This window comes from Caloenas nicobarica, chromosome 22 (genome assembly GCF_036013445.1).
Source record: "Caloenas nicobarica isolate bCalNic1 chromosome 22, bCalNic1.hap1, whole genome shotgun sequence".
NCBI lineage: Eukaryota > Metazoa > Chordata > Aves > Columbiformes > Columbidae > Caloenas > Caloenas nicobarica.
The window spans coordinates 3,321,635-3,334,739 of NC_088266.1; the positions used below are offsets into that span (position 1 = coordinate 3,321,635).

Genomic DNA, 13,105 nt, shown 5'->3' on the forward strand with positions numbered 1-13,105 from the left:
CATAAGCCAGGGGCACACTGGCCTTGGCTGCCTCCTGTGTAGCCTCCAGTAAAGAGATGATGATTAATTTCTTGTTCTACATTTACGTGGTGTCACCAATCAATATTAATTCTCTACCATAATCTGCAAAGGCACTTGAAAACTGTCTGTACAAGAAACGAATGTACTCACGTTTGGGGATTTTTTGGTGTGCGCGTTTTTCTTTTTAAAAGCCCAACAATTGAAGTTTTGCAACAAAAAACTTTTACCCCTATGTATCCTTTGCTGTTTCAAGCACCAGAAGAAAAACAAAACCATCCGAATACGGTGTTGGTGAGTGAAAGCTGGTGCCAAACACTAGGGCTTATGGGGCACAAGAAGAATTCAAAGCAAATGAAAACTAATTCTAGACTTTGTACTGTGTGTTTCCTCCAAGCCAGATGGATGAAGCACACAGCATGGAAATAAGGTTGAAGTAATCTTTTAAAGGCTTTTTAAGCTCTTGGCACTGCCTGGTTCTCTAAGGACATCCCAAAAGGATAAATACACAATTATGACTTTAGTCCAAACATTCCATTGTAATTCTAGCACCGGAGAATGGTACATTTACAAATATTATTGACTGAGCAAAGTAGAACATTCCAGGCTGGAATTTTAAGGGAGAAAGTGATGAAATTAAATATAGGTCAGTTATAACTTCTGTGCAACCGTCACAATGAACTGCATTTAAATTAGAAATCACAGGGCTTACTCAGTTCTCATCTCTGCTTTGCAGAACTCCTTTAAAAAGGAGCTCTTTGTTGAACTCCATTCAGCTCTCACCCCAAACCATCTTTCAAAAAACCCCTGAACACCACACGTTGATGATGTTCATACACAGACGGCTTGAAAGGAATAAACAAATCAGTGCATACCGTGAGCCTAACAGAAAACCCTAAGAAACATAATACAGTAAATATCAGCCCCAAAATACATATTCTTATACAATACAAAATGTTTTACACAAAACATTATTTTTACAAGTTTAAAAAAAAAATACTAATAAGCTGTCTTTTTAGCACTTTGACCCTCTCTAAATTACTGACAACCAAGAGGAGGCAACAGCTTTTCCCACTGATCAAAAAACGTGTTTCTTGAGATTCTGTGCAGCATCCTCCACCCCTATTTATGTCATATAAAGGAAAGGAGCTTTAATTAGCTCACATCCCATCGTTAACTAAGCTTCCTAATGCATCCTGACAATGGCATGTTGGCTGGGTAATCGTGGAGCCCCCTGATGTGCTGCCTGTGTGGATGCCCCATGAGCTGGGTGTCCCAGGGCAGCCCCCGCTGTGTCCCCAGGAGCTGGGTGTCCCAGGGCAGCCCCCGCTGTGTCCCCAGGAGCTGGGTGTCCCAGGGCAGCCCCCGTTGTGTCCCCAGGAGCTGGGTGTCCCAGGGCAGCCCCCGTTGTGTCCCCAGGAGCTGGGTGTCCCAGGGCAGCCCCCGTTGTGTCCCCAGGAGCTGGGTGTCCCAGGGCAGCCCCCGTTGTGTCCCCAGGAGCTGGGTGTCCCAGGGCAGCCCCCGTTGTGTCCCCAGGAGCTGGGTGTCCCAGGGCAGCCCCTGTTGTGTCCCAGGAGCTGGGTGTCCCAGAGCAGCCCCCGTTGTGTCCCCAGGAGCTGGGTGTCCCAGGGCAGCCCCGCTGTCCCCAGAGCCGCCGGCCGGGCCGGTCGCTGCCCCGGGCCCCCCAGCAGGTGCCCGCTGGCGAGCGGGTTGTGTTACCGGCGGAGCGAGTGATCCCCGCAGGAGCTGCCGCTGCTCTGCAGACACACAAGGCCGGCGAAAGTCCACAGCATGAACTTGGAATGACCCCAGTTGCAGAGTCACTGGCGGGTTCATCTGGAGGACAACTGCGCTTTATTAAACAACTAATACTCTTAACAGATAATTCCCCAACCCCCAGCTTTAACTCTTGCAAAACCTTAAGGTCTTCCTGTTTGTTTATTTTTGGGGATGGGAATCATTTGCTCTCCTTCGCCCCCTCCTTAAAAACCCCTCTATATACTGAAAACCTGAGAAAAAGCCTGTAGAGATCTAGTCCAGTTCCCTTAGTTAATACATAACGACAATGTATTTAGAGGGCAGGGATGAAGCTTGCTGTTGAACATCACCTATACCAACTGTTCGTATTTTCCTCCCAGCCGTACACCCGCAGTCAGGCTCTTCCCAGCCAGATTTGTTTTCTGCCATGGTCACCTGTGACCATGCTTGGGATCTGAAAGAACATTCTATTTAAAAACCCACAGCTTTTCTGTGTTCCATTAGATTTTTGAAGGAAACCTAATGCAAACGCGTTAATTCAGCCTGCCATCATATGTACAGTGTAAATAGCAAGTAACTCACATTGGGATCTGTTGAACTGATGCCAACAATCTATAGTTACAGCTTTGGAAGGTACCTTGGCCATCTCCCGCCGACATAAAATACTGTCTTCCTCAGGGATACACAGCCAAGGAATTTCTAGTTTAAATCTGTACTATTTAACGTATTCTACACAACTGTGTAAGTTTATATATAGAGAAGGGAGTCAGGACTGAAGTAATTAATTTCAAACCCACACCCCATTTTTTCTCCCTCAGATGCTAATTGTGATATATGGGATATATGTGCTAACCATTCAAAAATGGTAGGTTAAGATCTAATTTCATCCCTATGATACATGTTTATTACTAATTTCACAGTTTATGATTTGGCAGCATTTTGCATACCACATTTTAAATTCTCCTTTTTTCACTTAATTCCCCAATGACTCAACAAAACGGGAACATTGTATTTTGTTTTGCAAGAAAATCAGCTGGTAAACCCATTTGAAATAAAGCTCTAGAGCAAGTGAAAAACCTACAGCTTTCTAACCCCTCCTTTTCTAATTGTCAGGATGGTCACTTGCAGATTTCGGTGTAGATCTGAGCATCTGTTCGCAGTTGCTGCAGTTGCTGCGCTGTTGCAGGATTCTCATTGTCTACTGAATAATTTCTCTTGGAAAAGGCTCATTCAGAGCTACCATCGATGTGTCACAGTTTGATTCCGAATTTGCACATTTGAGACATCCAGTTCGGATCAAAACAGTTCTTCCCACAGAATACAGCACCAGCTTTGTTTGATCTTACCCATGCCCATTTCTCCACAGAAAAATACGCTGTAGTCAAAGCACGCTCACAAACACTTTGTCTAAGAAGCTTTGTAAAAGAAAAGCTGAATTTAACCCCAATAGTGACGAAAACTTTCAACCAGGATGCTGGCCACACACATTTCATCCCATGGTACAAATGAAAAACAGGAAGAACAAAATAATACTTCAGACTTCTCAAAGACTATCCTTTATCCTAAAACCTCTTTCAAACATACTGATCACAGATACCAGATGTTCTGCACATAAAAAAGGACACTTTCCATGGCTTTTCATTGTCACTAATTGGCTATAAAGCTTGCGTCTTTTAAAACTGCTAGGAAATGGGGAAATGGCCTCATTATAATGCTCCTCCCAGCACTGGAAATTTCTGCCTGGGAATTTCAATTACTTTCCATCTCAAAATCTGCACATTTTCATCCAGATTCTCTCTGCTCAGCTGGTCTGTGAATGGAATGCGAGTTAAACTGAAGATGATCTGCAGTGCCACCTGGGTGCGTTACCTCAACAGGCTGCAATCGCTCCCAGGCAATACTGAGCAAGACATAAGGACAAAAATCTTAAGATTACACTGAATAAAACTCAAGGAAAGCTACATTTGACCTGAACTGTCTAATTGCTTCTAGGAATAGAAAAAAAAACCCAAAACTATTCAGGACAATTGCTGCTAAATCCCACGAGCTCCTAGACATCCCTTGCAGAGGATGACAGTCGACTTTCCCAAAGTAAAACCCAAATTCAAATCTGTAAAGTTGCCCAGAAAGACGACATGTATTCCAGCCTCATTTTTGTGCAGAATGAGACTGCCAGTAATCATACACATCCTGCTGTTCACAAGTAAATAGAAGAGCAGGGAGTCAAAAAAACCCCTGAAAATATAAAATGGTAGGAAACTCAGAAGTCGAAAGCCAGCATGACCCTTCTACATTATCGGTTGACTATTTTGTTTTTCACCTCCTTCCACCATATACTTCTTTCCTCAGGCTTCATATGCAAAGGCTTTTGTCAGAAATTTCCTGTCACCAAGATACAATTGTTGTTTCAGCTACTTGGTTTGCATTTTGAGCTGATGTTCCTAGAACTACTGAACCACTGTGTCTCCAAAGATGCGTAAATGCCAGTTGTTCTTGGTTCTGAATGGTCTCAAGAGTGGCTGGTTACATAAACTACGAAACTTTAAACAAAAGGGAACCATCGGCTTTGACTGCTTTAGAAACGTTTCTGCTTGTTCCTGGGTAGAACCCGTTTAAATTGTACCTACAGTCTGTGCTCCGCTATTTCCACCTCTCACCTTATTTATTGCCAGTTTTGTTAAAGTTAACATTCATGCAAGTCAAACACTTGTTCATGATTTGTTTTTAAATAATCCCTTTATTACTTCCTCTTCACTTTCCATTCAGTTATCTTTACTTTTCTGTCACTGCCAACCACTTGAGATTCTGCTTTGATTTATCTTATAACCTGGGTTAAAACTACTCTTTCCCTTTGTGTTGCTTCCATGCTCCTTTTCTACAAATGCCTCCATGTCAAACATTCATTTGGAGCAATATTTGTATGCTTACTAGTGTTATAATTTTCTTACCTGGTTCTAACACCCCACTCTTTTTATGTCTCTGGTAATCACTTAAACACCTCTGAACTGAATTAACACTCTGAACTGATTTAAAATAAATATATGGAATGAAAGCCCAGGGCAGTTTTTCATTTGTGCCTCTTCCTCAGCCATAAAAGAAACCAAACACCCACCACACTATTTGCTGCAGCTCCTCCATACCCAAGTTTTGGCCCACGCCTCCGAGCACTGCGGGCTCCACAAACACCCAACAAGGAGCTGCAGCCCTGGCTGATGCTTCAGCTTTCCTTAAAAAGCCTCATTAAATTTCTCACTGGAAACTTCAAAGTTCAATATGAAAATTAGGCTCTTTCAAGAAGTTAATTATTTTTTTCAGGAGGAAGGGAGGGACATAACAATTATTTCCATTCTATATACGTATATATCTCCAGAAACAAACACTTTTGTGGGTCAGCACAACATCTATTTGCCAGTAATAGAAACAACCAGACTTAATTTTCCATTTGGAGAACACAGGCTCCAGAACATTTTTGCTCGGATGCTAATTCAGTGTTCAATATTCGTTTCTAATTAAAACAACTCTGAAACAGGAATAATTTAGGATTTAGTACTATCATGCCTAACGGGGGAAATAAAAAGAAAAAAAAAGTGTAGATGCCAAGAATGCAAGACATTTCTACACATATGGCAACTATAGAAGTCTCCATTCAGAGGGAATGAAATTCCCTCAGGTGTCTATATTTAGGATCAAAGAACTTTTTAAAATACAGAACTTGGGAGTCTCCAAGGGATAAAAACTACAAAACTGTCTGTAGTGAACTTTATTTAACCTAAGGTTTTGTGCCAACTTAAATACACTGCAGATCTCCACTTGAAAGGAGGCATTACCCACTGCGTGTTCTGAAATGCATGGAAAAGCCATTACAGGGATAATCAACAGAACTATAAAATAGAAAAGCAATAAAATGACAAAACCAGATACAACTCAAATAGCTCACTTTTCAATACAGTCAAGCAGTGTTACTTTTAAAGTGATGATTATAGTAGTAAAGTTTATCTGTCCACTCATACCTTAAAAGCTAACCCATCTTAAAATCTAGGGTAGATTTTTATTTAGGACACTTTAAAGGTCAGGTACCCAAACAACTCAAACGGGTACTTTCCCCAGCCATCAGTTTATGGGCAGAAGACAGAACCATCTCCCTTTGGCTGCATCAGTTACCAGCCCCCCCGACTACGGCCCAGCTGAATCAGGTGAAAATCCAGGCAGTGAAAATACACTTACAATACTTTCCCTATAGTGAGCACCAACAGCAAGATGAAAATGATCTGTTGTTTCAGTCATGTTTTTCTTGAGTAATTGAACTTTTTTCCCCCACATTTTTTAATTTACCGAAACTTCACATGTCCTAGACACGATCACAAGGTAGAGTACTCACATGGTAGAGTAGAAAGGAGTAAAAGAGAAAGTTCTGCACTGTACCACGTACATAACACATCACAAATTGGACTTGAAATGTCCATTTTTTATCATACGGACATTCCTGGTTTAGTTTTCTAGCAGATTTAGATGCCTAAAAGCAGTGCAACATACAGGGAAGAATGAATCCTGATTATTTGAGACTTTTTACCATCTTTTTTAATGTAGCAGAATCAAGATCCATCCTTTGGAAGGAGGTTTAATTAAGGAGTTCCATAATGTACTATTAAGCCTTCCTAAACGATCTCATTCTCTCCTTGTTCTAAAATGACAAATACATAATCTATATACAAAGTTTTTAAAGGGAACTACGTGAGACTTGTATCACAGACATTTCGGATATATCAAGGAGAAAAAAAAAATACCTGGGAAGACAGATAAATAGGACATGGGGTGATTTTCAAAGGTATAAATGGGAAGCAGGCACTCCGCTCCGGTTGAATTTTGAAAGGAGTTCAGCATCCAACTGCCCCTCTGCCTTTGAAAATCTTCCTTCACAAAACCCTTGGTTACAAATGACTCCAAAGTTCAAAGAATGACCTTGCCCTTGTGGGAAACGCAGGAAGGCTCGTGCCTTTTAAAGAAAGATTTATGAGACTGTTGCTGCAGATGTGACTGCGATGAGGAAACAACACTTTATAGAAAGGAAACTCTAAAGAAACAGACTCTATTGGGTGGAGCGGATGGGTCACCAGAGACCAGGACCATGAGTACAAAGTTTGGGCAAAGCCGCTGCTCTGCGCATGTGGACGCTGCCCTGCGCAGCTCCGCAAATCACCCATCGCTGGGCTGAGCCTGGATTTGAGTGCTGAGCAGCACAGAATCATCTGGTGGGGGAAAAGACAGGAATATCCACAACACGGTATTTGGTTTGAATTTCTTGAAATTGTCCAAAATGGGCTAATGCTGGGAACACGGTAATTATGACAGAGATGGTTGAACCACAAGGAAAGATGACTTAAACCTTCTCCGGTGTACAGACATGTACAAACTTACCTGTGTGGAAAATGGACATAATAGGAAGTAAAGAATTTTCACAATAGCAGATTTTAACAACATGTCCTTATGTGAAGAAAGTGTTATTCCAGTTCGACCCTTCCTCACAAAGTTCGTTTACAGTACATGCTGACACACCGTGTATGTAATGAAAAATATGTTTGCTCCGTATCAAGCACAGTATCGACCATGATCCAAACCGCTTCCTATTTTTGGCTGCTGTGTCAGATCTTACCTCTCTCAGGCACTAAAGATAGTTATTTTCACTAGTAACGCAGAAATAATTGAATTTTCTCAGTCATTATCAGAAGAGCAAAAGAACGTTCATCATGCACACTTTGCAATTAAACTAAAGACAAATATGTTGCAATCGAGGAATTCCTTAGTTTGCTGCTATGCAGCATATAAAAAAAAATAACTAACTCAAGCATTAGCATAATAATTGATATTCACATCACCTTAACCACTTTCCAAAAATAAAAATTAACAACTTCTGTTATACTAAATAACCCCTTAAATACTCCAAATTCCTATAATGCGCTCTCTATTATTTGTAATACAACTCTGTCCATTTGCACATAGGAGATGACACCACACTTGAGGAACACTTTAGTTCTCACTCTGGTTAACTACCACATCCAATCTGCAAAATATACATATATCAATAATGAGGCCTTGAGTGGTTTCATTGGCTCCTGCAGGGTTTCTGGCATCCCCGAACTGTATAGAGTGTTTCAAAAAAATCTACACTTCAAATGCAGTTTTTGTGAAAGAAACAGGACATAAAGCAATTTAAAGATGGTCAATAATTCTATCTTACCTGTTTCCTGACTACTTACTGTTTTAGCAAACTTTAGTATCATAATTATTACCTTTGCAGCAGAGTTTGATACTCCATGTGTGACGTTTCTTATGAGACCACCGACATTGCCGTATTTTATAAGCCCAGTAACGCCTTCTGAAAAATCATTCAACAGACCCATAGGGTTGCCAAGGAAATCCACTGAACCCAGAATCCTTGCTGCTTGGCTGAGCAGCTCCTGTAAAATCAACAGGAAAAATGAAATATCGCTTATGGATCATGTTAACACTACCAAGGTTGATTAAAACAAAAAAAGTCCCACTTTCAACAAAAGCATATTAAAAAAGTATCATTTTATTGAAGAAATTAATGGTTTTACTGAAGAAATGAACACACAAATACCAATAAGATCAACAAGTGTCATCTCAAAATGCAGCGTACTCTTAGAAGCATGTGATGCTGTTTCTCCGTATACCAAAGCACAAACATGTAAATAGTCAAGAAAAAGTTCCCCCCCCCTCAGTAGAGAACTCATCAAAAGTAGTTCAGCCTTTGCCACAATAAAAGCGTACACTCACCTCTTGAAAGTGTTTCAGAATGTCATTAACGATAAACTCCTGAGTTTCATAGGGATGGACCCTAGTGAAAGGATCCAAATTAATCACAGCATCTTCAAATCGGATGAGAGGAAATCCCAGCGTGCTTTTCAGTGCCTAATTAAATAAAAGATATCGCTACTTTAATTTTCCTCTCTACTTCTCATTCACAGCACCCAAATGAAACTTTCAATAGGTATCAAACCAAAATTAACAGAAGCTGCCAGAGGAGTTTACCACTGCCATGCAGACACTTTCATATAGAGGGCAATTGCTTCAGAAACCTTTCACTTGTAAGCAATGGTCAATTATTAGAACTGCATTTCTTCAATAACTAAGTAAGTTATCAAACACTCTTCCTGATGCAGTCTGTCTCCTACACTTGATAGGAATATTTCACTACAAAATGTGTTTAAGATTTCATGCTTAGCACTTTGCTGTAACTCTTCAATGTTTAACTAAATCGAACCCTAAATGAATTTCCCTGATACACAGTGCGGACAAAACTGGGCGTTTTCTACACTGCTGAAGTTCTATGAATGGATTAAGTGTCAGGATGAGCTGGAATAACATACCTAATTTCCTGCAAGCCTGAGGCTCATTTCTTAACAATATGTGTGATGGACCGAAATTCTTTCAACCAACTTTTTCAATTATTTTCAAGGAAGAAAACTAAAGCAGTCATTAGACCATGGGCCATCTGTTACCTGTACAATCTATACAATAAAAAAACATTTAAGCTGTACAAGCTATACATCTATATATACACACACATAAATAAAATAATTTTGGAAAAAAACCCCAAACAAACAAGAAACACAATATTTTAAGAAAGAAAGAGATCCTTTCTACTTCAGGTCTTGATAATGGAATCTGCACAGTCACTGAGATCAGAAATCTGAAGGCAGCAAGAAGCCTGGTACTTGTGTTCTATCTACATTAATCACAAAGGCATGCTTGGGAGTAATATGAGTTTTTCTGCCATCTGCAGGCAATTAAGGTAAATTACAGGTCTGATTTAATTTTGCAAGTAAGAAAGGACCTATTTATTTTTTCAGTAAATGGATGACTTACTAGAGTAGCCCTCATTATTCACTTGGGTAGGAAGTAATTTCCTGTTTAACTATCAGATATTATATAAGGCAACTTTGTTAATACTAGTACCTAATAAAAATAATCTGTCTACACCAAATTACCAGACAGCAATGTCCAAGCCAGAAACATTAGGGGTAGTTAGAAAAACTTCTACAAAGGCTCTACTGTGATTATTCTCTCCCTCCTACCCTGAACTCTCCTGTGCTACAAAACTGAATGGAACTCTTTCTGTGAAGTTAATGTACAGAATACAGTCAGTGACTGTATTAGGGGAAAAAAAATGTATACGTCAAGTTTTCTCTTGGGAACAATTCTGGTGGCTGCCAAGACATATCCATATGCAAGCATACACCAAAGGCGGTAGGAAAGCCAAACAGAACAGCACGTTGCTCCTTTCTTAAAGACAACCACCACTGTTTTCTCTCTTTAAATTTGAGATAATCTGGTGATGAGCATTTTTGCATTGAAGCTAAAGCACAAACACATTCAAGACATTGCTGATGTTGAATGGTAAGAAATGTTACAGCTACCTATTGAACTGTCCTTCGCACAAGGGCTGGGAGAAAGCAATACAGGACTGATGATATTCTGGGTCACTTTAGTAGGACGCCATGATATACACTCATTCCACAAAATGAAAAATTCTCTAAAAGCTTGTACATCTTAATGTCCATAATAATATCGACATAATAATAATGTCCATAAACAAAAGCCTGGTCAGAGTCTCAATTTTGTTATTTGAACCCACAAGTTGAATAAGTAGCAGCTCAGCTCCTCCACAGTGGGGAGGGTTTTTTATGGCTTGCTTGGTTGATTTTGTAAATGGAAACTTAAAGCAGTAAGTGAAAAGCTTCTTTTCCCTTTTCTTCCTCCAACAGAATCTGTTTACTCTGTGAATGCATTGGCGTACCTTGAGATCCAAAGGCAGTTTGTTGGAAGTGAAGACACTCAGCTTTATTTGAGGCACGCTAATTTTCAGGTTTTCAAAGTAGTATCGCTTTTGTCCTCCACCTTGTTCCACAACCTTTTCATGAAGATTTTCATCATACTTTTCGATTTCTGCAACCAGAGAAAACATACGAATCAGAATAGACTATATGTAAATAAAGATGGAGTTATGAATGCATACTCTGTAAAGAGTTAATAGTTTTTTGTACAAATAAAAAGTATGTGTGACTGCTCATGTACCCAGCAAAGTGACTTATGCTTTGTGACATGGAATTGACCCTTGAGGCTCAGGAATTTTTTTTCAGATCTGCCTGTATCTCCAAAACCTGCATGTATTTGTACCTAGATAAAAAAGTCATCCAAGTGCATAGTTTATGTTATTTGAGCTTTTCATCTCGCTTCGAATTTATCTTTGCCAGGACACAGGAGATACAAACATAACTATGCAATGGTTCCCTACTGTGTAGTCACAGTCTTACAATGTTTTCCTCTCTACTTTCTCAATACTTCCTTACATGCTCAACTATCAACATAATGTACAAATCAAGCAAATCTGACAATCTTTTCAATTACCTCTACAGAATGGACAAAATGCCTGCGTGGAAGACATTCAAGAAACCAATTTACATACAGAGTGAGCCAAATCTGGTTAACTCTTAGCAGGTTCACACGTTATTTGTAAAAGCACCTTGGTGGTGTGAGAAGGCAGGGGAAAGATGAAACATGGCAAAGTCTTATGAACTCACGTTGAACAACAAAACATGCTGAATGTAAATTATAAAATAATTTTTGTCTGTATCTTGAATGACATCAGCAGCAGTGGATAAACTACTGAGTGTACAGGAAGGAAAGAAAAAAACCAGCAAAAGCACCAAGGTAAACCAAAACAAAGGACAGATTAGTAAACAGTCTAAGAGCAAAACTCAAAATCTTTATTTCCTCCTCATCACTACAAATGTAAGTCTTTAGGTCCTCTCTTAAATGTAATACTCATATTTTTCAGAGACAATTCAGAAGATTAGCAAGACACAGAACTCTTGAGCATCATTTTTAGGCTTGTCCCCGTTTGGAATAATGCAAACATTTTTTTTTTTTTCCCTGCAACAGTTATTTTATTATATAACCCTACATGCCCTACTGCATAACAAGAAGTGGCTTTTTCAGTTGCCACTCCACCACAGACATTTCAGAGAGTTTCCAAAGTACAGATAAACTCTATAGTAGAAGGATTAGAACATCATCTATCAGATTAGCAGATTCAAGAGCTCAGTCTTGCCTCACTGAATGGAAGAAAACTTGTATTACAATTAAAGTCAAGGGTATGGATGGCACAACCAAAAGGTCAGACAACCAAAACTTTCCTTCACTTAAGCAAGAGGAACCGCCCAAGGAACAAATGAACAGAGATCCCATTTCTAGCCTTGGGTTTAAACAAACAAACGTTACTAAACAAAGTGGTTTGCTAAATGAATAACACAATTTCTTTTTTCCCAAGTTAGATGAATCCAGATACAGGAACTTGAGAAAGAAACTAAACTCCTTCTCACAGAGGCTCAGCTCAGCCACTGTGTACTGGCCACCAGCACGTCCCTGCCCGAGCGCTGAACAGGCACAGGGACACCAACAGCTTTATGGGCGCCATGGAGACATTCACTTTCCAGCTTTTTGCTCCTCAGTGGAAGTTTCCAAGCAGCTAAGAGTTTGCTAAGTGTTTCGAACTTATTTTATATGCGAAGATCATAATACCACTGTGCACTGTAAAACTGGTCTTTGTAATTTGATACTGTACCTGATTCAGATCGATCATAGCCAAAGAAACTCAATAGCTTCAGAAGCAGTTTCTCCTCAATTTGAACTGTGAACTTTCGAGCAGTGATCATCAGATGCTACAAAGATAAACAAGACTCAGTTTACAGTATTAACACTAGAAATATAATCTATGTAAGACATTAAATAGGACAATGTGTTCTACTTAACGGAGTATTTTCTCTGGAATAGATTCATATTAATAGTAAGATTCCCACCTTCAAAAGGTCTTTGGTATTTTAATTAACTTAATGTTACCTACAACCAGTAATGATTATTCTAATTTTTTTATGGTATTGTGCTTCACCACCTAATACTAACACTTCAGAATCTGATGCTTAGCTGTTTTCCAACACCAAAATCAGCTGTTTTTCAAAACAGCATCAAAATACATGGGTGAAGATTCCAAGTGAGAAAATGGCTCTTGATAACAGTTTTGCCCCCACAAGGGACACCAGAGTTGGTGGAAAATTTTCCAAACAACATTTCCAAACAGCTGCAGTACAGAGAACAGGGTTTATGTTGCAAGGTAACAACTTATCAGAGAGAAATAATAACCTTGTACACAACTCATGAAAAGCACAGCATGGATATTCTGGTTCCCTATGCTACAATGGTACCTGTTCTGAGGGGAGAAGAATTGGCTTGAAAAGTATGGTCCCAGACA

At 39.7% G+C, this 13,105-nt stretch overlaps 1 protein-coding gene across 3 annotated transcripts in view; it reads right to left on the minus strand.

Annotated features, from left to right (window-relative positions):
- The window catches only part of VPS13D (vacuolar protein sorting 13 homolog D), an 88,186-nt gene that overhangs the window by 24,517 nt on the left and 50,564 nt on the right, over window positions 1–13,105 (minus strand). For all 3 annotated transcript variants that reach the window (XM_065649873.1, XM_065649872.1, XM_065649871.1), the window contains exons 61-64: window positions 12,422–12,518; window positions 10,595–10,743; window positions 8,572–8,706; window positions 8,064–8,231 (exon numbers count right to left, since the gene is read on the minus strand). In XM_065649873.1, coding sequence (XP_065505945.1) covers window positions 8,064–8,231; window positions 8,572–8,706; window positions 10,595–10,743; window positions 12,422–12,518 — 549 coding nt within the window. The remainder of the gene's footprint in view (window positions 1–8,063; window positions 8,232–8,571; window positions 8,707–10,594; window positions 10,744–12,421; window positions 12,519–13,105) is intronic.